General features: G+C 43.9%; 1 protein-coding gene across 1 annotated transcript in view; it reads right to left on the bottom strand.

Moving 5' to 3' along the window:
- Nucleotides 1–580: 580 nt before the first annotated feature.
- Nucleotides 581–8,481, bottom strand: part of LOC120024734 (Wilms tumor protein 1-interacting protein homolog) — a 34,794-nt gene continuing 26,893 nt past the window's right edge. Inside the window, exons 5-9 of the mRNA XM_038969013.1 lie at nt 3,440–3,502; nt 2,918–3,048; nt 2,706–2,757; nt 1,894–1,962; nt 581–733 (exon numbers count right to left, since the gene is read on the bottom strand). Of these exons, the coding sequence (XP_038824941.1) occupies nt 581–733; nt 1,894–1,962; nt 2,706–2,757; nt 2,918–3,048; nt 3,440–3,502 (468 nt within the window). The remainder of the gene's footprint in view (nt 734–1,893; nt 1,963–2,705; nt 2,758–2,917; nt 3,049–3,439; nt 3,503–8,481) is intronic.

The following is an 8,481-nucleotide window of genomic DNA, read 5'->3' as shown; positions in this document are numbered from 1 at the left end:
GGCAGAGACGCTGTCCTGCTCTCTCTCTCTCTCTCTCTCTCTCTCTCTGACAGAGGAGCAGTAAATGCATCATGGCATTGGGCTTCAGTGCGAAGGAATGAAGAAAACAAAAAGGGAGGGAAAAAGAGAGTGATGGAGAGAGGGATAGAGAGAGTGGCCCCCTCTCTCCATCCAGGCCAGTCCCCACTGTGATGAATGTGCAGGGGTCACGGTGCTGACGTCGGCCAGGGCCTCTGGGTGGGCTGGGGCCTCGGCCTGCTTCACTGTTCACAGACCAAAAGGAGGAAGGAGGGAGAAAAAAACTGATGAGAGAGAGAGAGACGTGGACTCTCTCCCAGCCCGGTCTTGTGACTTGTCCATGGCCCTGTATATCTCCTCTCCCCAGGGCACGGCCGGCAAGTAGAGAGCGAAGTCTCCCAGGGTCTCTCTGTTCTGTTCTGTCATGCAAGAAGAGGTTCCGAAATTCCCGGGATTCCGTGGGCGGGGGATTCCTTCTTCTTTGTTGTCTCAGGTCACCTGGGAGGCGGGTCAGCGGTGGGTTGGGGTTGGCTGGGGTTGGTTCCTCGCCGACCCTGCCCTCTCACAGCTCAGTGACGTGTAGTGGGTAGCTGGGTGGCTGGTGGCCGGGCACCGGGACCATGAGCCTGCGGATGTGGCAGCCGTGACAGAGCAGATGGCAATCCAGGGGGTAACAGCGGTGACCCTCCTCGTCGTTTAGCTGGAGGCCACAGTCCTACAACACCGAGGGAGAGAGATAGACTCAGTGAACTGCAGTAGCTGGACATTTGTGAAGGAAAATATTATATATACCCATCCAATGCATTTGAGCAGGTGCTGGATATCAAAACGATCCATATTTCAGATATGTACTTCTACCTTTTATACCTCTCGACTGATATGAGAGGCCACTGATGGGTATTCCTGTCAAGTTTACACGGGGTGGCAGGTAGCCTAGTGGTTAGAGCATTGGGCCAGTAACCGAAAGGTTGCTCGATCAAATCCCTGAGCTGACAAGGTAAAAATCTGTCGTTCTGCCCCTGAACAAGACAGTTAACCCACTGTTCCCCGGTAGGCCGTCATTGTAAATAAGAATTTGTTCTTAACTGAGTTGCCTCGTTAAATAAATAATAATTACATACGGGGCTCTTAACCATTTCTTAAATATGTGATGAATTTTCCATCCACTGCCGACCTGGACTTTAGACCCCTGTAATGACTATCAACCCCACAGAGGCTGCTGAATGATTACCTATTGTCTATCACTCACCTAGACGGGATATGAGCTATTCCCTGGAATGTGTGATAATGAAATGAGTCAACCAGCTTTTGCCATTAAACATGGAATTCTTGATCAAACTCACACACACTTATAATCACACTTTATTTGAGCCCTGGTTACAATGACTCACACTTGACACAGCTATCATTAAACTGCTGTGTTAATGAATGCACTGTCAGGAATTCAATTTGGCTGACTTGACTAATTACTTTGATTACACTGAGGTTTGTAGGTCACGTGGGATGATTTCCTGTACATGTGTCTGAGTGAGTAAGTGGTCTGAACGGTCTCTCAGAGTGCTGAGAATCCAGGGTAGTCAAACAACAACCCCTGGTCTGATGTCCAGTTGAGTCCAGCGCTATCACCCTACCCTCTCCTCTCCCACAGCTCAACTCTGGAATGTGCCTGGACAATGAGTCACCACAGTGGTTTGCCCCTCACTCAGGTTCAGTTTGTGTGTGTAGTGCACACACCCACAGCAACATAGACCCACACTGCCATAGCATTTACACTAAAATGGACAGACATTTAATGATCATAGCCAATGTGCTGGCTACGTTCAAAACATAAATAAGACAAGACACACAAACAGGGTGGTAATGACATTGTCTCACCTCGCAGTGATAGCACTCCACATGGTAGTCCTTGTCCATGGATACCACCCGGATGGTCTCCTCAGAGCCCTGTTAGGAAACACACACAGTCAGTCAGACCCTCCCATTTCCACCACTCCACTGGCACCAACAACCAGAGCTGAATATTAAGAGAGTTGGGTCAGAACGGACGCCATGGGTTTTTAGAACGGATGCCACATTAGTGCCTTTATTCTCGAAATTTGGGAGATGTAACAATATGAGAGCGCCTCCGACAATTCCCTATGAAATGACCCTCTGTAAACAAGCAAAACAGAGCAGCGAATTTAACAGACGTTTTTATTGATTATCATTCGGGATAAGGTGTATCCATGTAGGTTCTGTGTTGTGGTGTCAACTAATTGCTCATCTGCCTTCACTGCACATCTTCATAGGTTTTGAAAACTATCAGAAATAAACAGCACAGCGCGGAAGCGCCAATTATCACTTAGCAACGGCTATGGAGGAGAAAATGGCAATCTCGGAACGTTCAGACAGAAACCGCATTGGCCCAACCCTCGACAGTATATACTATATATGACTGACATAGTGGTTAGAGCGTTGGACTAGTAACCGAAAGGTTGCAAGTTCGAATCCCTGAGCTGACAAGGTACAATCTGTCGTTCTGCCCCTGAACAGGCAGTTCAAGGGCACTGTTCCTAGGCCGTCATTGAAAATAAGAATCTGTTCTTAACTGACTTGCTTAGTTAAATAAAGGTTAAATAAAAATAAAATAAAAAAACAACCAGTGCCAGGAGCTGAGAGGATACAAGCAGTCACTGGCACATCATTACCTGAGCAGGGAGGATGGGCTGGTTGCATGAGGCACATTTTGGGGCAAAGACCCTGTGGGGGAAACAGAGTAGAAGCCAAGTCTTGGTACATGCTGTATAATTCATATCAGTTTCAGCACAAACCAGGATTTAAAGAGTACTGCGGAATGAAGAAACTCTTGCATGCTGACTTCATCACGTTGGCATTATCTATGAGAGACACATGTCCTTACGTGTGGTAGTCTTTAACACAGTAGATGTTGTTCTCCACGTCCACAGTGAAAGGCACTCCGTCCAGACCCTCTGTGCAGACCACACAGCGGAAGCAGCCAGGGTGGTAGGACTTGCCCAGTGCCTGCAGGATCTACACAAACACACACACACGCACGCAAACACACACAGACACAGACACAGACACAGACACAGACACAGACACACACACACAGACACACACACACAGACACACACACACACACACACACACACACACACACACACACACACACACACACACACACACACACACACACAACGGTAAGGCTAGAGATTGAGGCCTCTCAGTAGGAGTCAATCACACCAGCCCATTGGCATTCAGATACAGAAACAAAACTAAACTAGGAGGTATGATGCCACATGTCAAGAAGAGATACAGTACTGCTAAAGAGAAATCCCAGAGAGGGACAGGCATACTGTTCTGCTGATTGTCTTGTATCCCTATCTAGCAGGCCCTCCTACAATATTAGGTTATTTCTTACCATTTCCATGATGAGGTGACCACATACAAAGCACTTCTCTGCCGTCTGCTGAAAGCCAGAGTACTGTGGGAGATAAAAAAAGAGACTTATCACTGGGTTTGTTATTAATATTCTTACATGTAGCAATGGAAACTGTTACATGGTGACTGTTAACTGTGTATCGTTGAGACTTGGGAGTGCAGCATTACAAAAGAGAGGATGGCTAAATTTGACACCTTTAAGTGTTTGAGACAGGGTTGGGGTTAATTCCACAAATTACATTCTAATTGAACTCATCCCTATAAATTCCATTTAATTCCGTTTTAATTGTATGTCAGTCTTTGAATTCAGAGATAATTAAATTCCTCTCAATTCCAATATTAGGTCAATTCCAATAATTAAATTCCCAATTCAATATTTTCCTGAAGAATTCCACAAATTCTAATAGAGGCTGATCATGTCATTGTTCAGACAGCCTAGTTATTTATACAGGAAATATAGAAATACAAGTTAAAATGATTTAAAACAAATTCTGCAGTCCATTTTTGATACTAAGTGCATTAATTCCAATAACTGGTAAATTTACAAATATTAAATTCCATTTAAATTCAAACAGTCCAAATAGTCTAATTCCAATTCAATTTGATTTGAATTCAACGTAAATTCTCCACTTCATAAGTGAATTCAAGAATTTAATTGGAATTTCAAATTCAATTGGAATTGACCCCAACCCTGGTTTGAGAACCCCTAACACTATGACCAAAATGTAAATGTAGGGACCCAGAGTACAGCCTAAATGACACCATCTATAGGGGGTGCTGCTGCTCTCTTTATATTGATGTGAAAGGAGTTGGTCCTTTTTCCTTTGTCTCCTCTCTTTGTTGAGATGTATATGAGAGACCAGTGGCATTGCTGTAACGATACCTGTCCTAAACCAAACCCATCAGAGCACTCTACTAACAGAAGGAGTACAGCACACATCCAGTCCTCAGCTCTCTACTATTGGTGGTCTCCTAAAGTCTGGACCACAGTCACACAAACACAAGGAGATGTACCCGAACTCGGGGTAAGACATGTGTAACTTGAACATAAGATATCACATTGAAGTCAATGATTTAAATGTGAGTTATACATGCATTACCATCGTTATGTTTGTCCCATAGTGACCATCTGCAAAGCACATGACCCTGGGGTGAGATGAGGGGGAGGGTAATGGTGGGACAGGGGCAGCAGTTGGAGATGGGGTGGTGAGGGGTGCATGGGGAGGGGCACTCCAGGCTTCCCCTTTAACCCCCCCAGACAGACCATCTGCCCCGATGACAGGGCAGAGCTGGTGGTCAATACTCTGAGGAAGCTAGGGACTTTGTCAAGGGAGACACTCAAGTGTTTTAGTACCAATTCTCTTGACACATTGATGAAAATAATCATGGCCTCTAAACCTTTAAGCTGCATACTGGACACTATTCCAACTAAACTACTGAAAGAGCTGCTTCCTGTGCTTGGCCCTCCTATGTTGAACATAATAAACCTCTCTCTATCCACCGAACGTGTACCAAACTCACTAAAAGTGGCAGTAACAAAGCCTCTCTTGAAAAAGCCAAACCTTGACCCCAAAAATATAAAAAACTATCGAATCTATATCGAATCTCCCATTCCTCTCAACATTTTTAGAAAAAGCTGTTCCGCTGCAACTCACTGCCTTCCTGAAGAAGGTCTGGTTTGAGACTAGAGGTCGACCGATTATGATTTTTCAACGCCGATACAGATACCGATTATTGGAGGACAAAAAAAGCCGATACCGATTAATCGGCCGATTTTTTTAATGTATTTTTAATAATGACAATTACAACAATACTGAATGAACACTTATTTAACTTAATATAATACATCAATAAAATCAATTTAGCCTCAAATAAATAATGAAACATGTTCAATTTGGTTTAAATAATGCAAAAACAAAGTATTGGAGAAGAAAGTAAAAGTGCAATATGTGCCATGTAAGAAAGCTAACGTTTAAGTTCTTTGCTCAGAACATGAGAACATATGAAAGCTGGTGGTTCCTTTTAACATGAGTCTTCAATATTCCCAGGTAAGAAGTTTTAGGTTGTAGTTATTATAGGAATTATAGGACTATTTCTCTCTATACCATTTGTATTTCATATACCTTTGGATGTTCTTATAGGCACTTTAGTATTGCCAGTGTAACAGTATAGCTTCCGTCCCTCTCCTCGCTCCTACCTGGGCTCGAACCAGGAACACATCGACAACAGCCACCCTCGAAGCAGCGTTACCCATGCAGAGCAAGGGGAACAACTACTCCAAGTCTCAGAGCGAGTGACGTTTGAAACGCTATTAGCGCGCACCCCGCTAACTAGCTAGCCATTTCACATCGGTTACACCAGCCTAATCTCGGGAGTTGATAGGCTTGAATTCATAAACAGCAGAGCTGCTGGCAAAATGCACAAAAGTGCTGTTTGAATGAATGCTTACGAGCCTGCTGGTGCCCACCATCGCTCAGTCAGACTGCTCTATCAAATCATAGACTTAATTATAACATAATAACACACAGAAATACGAGCCTTAGGTCATTAATATGGTCGAATCCGGAAACTATCATCTCGAAAACAAAACGTTTATTCTTTCAGTGAAATACGGAACCGTTCCGTATTTTATCTAACGGGTGGCATCCATCAGTCTAAATATTCCTGTTACATTGCACAACCTTCAATGTTATGTCATAATTACGTAAAATTCTGGCAAATTAGTTCGCAATGAGCCAGGCGGCCCAAACTGTTGCATAGACCCTGACTCTGCGTGCAATGAACGCAAGAGAAGTGACACAATTTCACCTGGTTAATATTGCCTGCTAAATTGGATTTCTTTTAGCTAAATATGCAGATTTAAAAATATATACTTCTGTGTATTGATTTTAAGAAAGGCATTGATGTTTATGGTTAGGTACACGTTGGAGCAACGACAGTCCTTTTTCGCGAATGCTCACTGCATCGATTATATGCAACGCAGGACACGCTAGATAAACTAGTAATATCATCAACCATGTGTAGTTATAACTAGTGATTATGATTGATTGATTGATTGTTTTTTATAAGATAAGTTTCATGCTAACTAGCAATTTACCTTGGCTTCTTACTGCATTCGTGTAACAGGCGGGCTCCTCGTGTGGTTAGAGCGTTGGACTAGTTAACCGTAAGGTTGCAAGATTGAATCACTGAGCTGACAAGGTAAAAATCAGTCGTTCTGCCCCTGAACAAGGCAGTTAACCCACCGTCATTGAAAATAAGAATGTGTTCTTAACTGACTTGCCTAGTTAAATAAAGGTGTAAAAAAATGAATATATATAAAAATAAAAAAACGGCAAAATCGGCTTCCAAAATTACAGATTTCCGATTGTTATGAAAACTTGAAATCGGCCCTAATTAATCGGCCATTCCGATTAATCGGTCGACCTCTATTTGAGACCCCATCATAGCACTGAGACTGCACTTGTGAAGGTGGTAAATGACCTTTTAATGGCGTCAGACCGAGGCTCTGCATCTGTCCTCGTGCTACTAGACCTTAGTGTTTGTTGCTTTTGATACCATCGATCACCACATTCTTTTGGAGTGATTGGAAACCCAAATTGGTCAACACGGACAAGTTCTGGCCTGGTTTAGATCTTATCTGTCGGAAAGATATCAGTTTGTCTCTGTGGATGGTTTGTTCTCTGACAAATCAACTGTAAATTTCGGTGTTCCTCAAGGATCCGTTTAAGGACCACTATTGTTTTCACTATATAATTTACCTCTTGGTGATGTCATTCGGAAACATAATGTTAACTTTCACTGCTATGCAGATGTCACACAGCTGTACATTTCGATGAAACATGGTGAAGCCCCAAAATTGCCCTCCTTGGAAGCCTGTGTTTCAGACATAAGAAGGTGGATGGTTGCAAATGTTCTACTTTTAAACTCGGACAAAACAGAGATGCTTGTTCTAGGTCCCAAGAAACAAAGAGATCTTCTGTTGAATCTGACAATTAATCTTGATGGTTGTACAGTTGTCTCAAATAAAACTGTGAAGGACCTCGGCATTACTCTGGACCCTGATCTCTCTTTTGACGAACATATCAAGACTGTTTCAAGGACAGCTTTTTTCCATCTACGTAACATTGCAAAAATCAGAAACTTTCTGTCCAAAAACGATGCAGAAAAATGAATACATGTGCTAGCCAGTGCTAGCCTCTCTACACTGGCTTCCTGTTAAGGCAAGGGTTGATTTCAAGGTTTTACTGCTAACCTACAAAGCATTACATGGGCTTGCTCCTACCTATCTTTCTGATTTGGTCCTGCCGTAAATACCTACACGTACGCTACGGTCACAAGACGCAGGCCTCCTTACTGTCCTAGAATTTCTAAGCAAACAGCTGGAGGCAGGGCTTTCTCCTATAGAGCTCCAATTTTATGGAATGGTCTGCCTACCCGTGTGAGAGACGCAGACTCGGTCTCAACCTTTACGTTTTTATTGAAGATTCATCTCTTCAGTAGGTCCTATGATTGAGTGTAGTCTGGCCCAGGAGTGTGAAGGTGAACGGAAAGGCACTGGAGCAACGAACCACTCTTGCTGTCTCTGCCTGCCCGGTTCCCCTTTCTCCACTGGGATTCTCTGCCTCTAACCCTATTACAGGGGCTGAGTCACTGGCTTACTGGTGCTCTTCCATGCCGTCCCTAAGAGGGGTGCATCACTTGAGTGGGTTGAGTCACTGACGTGGTCTTCCTGTCCGGATTGGCGCCCGCCCCCCCTTTGAGCTGTACTGTGGCGGAGATCTTTGTGGGCTATACTCGGCCTTATCTCAGGATGGTAAGTTGGTGGTTGAAGATATCCCTCTAGTGGTGTGGGGGCTGTGCTTTGGCAAAGTGGGTGGGGTTATATCCTGCCTGTTTGGCCCTATCGTCGGATGGGGCCACAGTGTCTCCCGACCCCTCCTGTCTCAGCCTCCAGTATTTATGCTGCAGTAGTTTATTTGTCGGGGGGCTAGGGTCAGTCTGTTATATCTGTAGTATTTC

This window comes from Salvelinus namaycush, chromosome 30 (assembly GCF_016432855.1).
Source record: "Salvelinus namaycush isolate Seneca chromosome 30, SaNama_1.0, whole genome shotgun sequence".
Lineage (NCBI taxonomy): Eukaryota > Metazoa > Chordata > Actinopteri > Salmoniformes > Salmonidae > Salvelinus > Salvelinus namaycush.
This window is presented reverse-complemented; position numbering and strand designations above follow the sequence as displayed.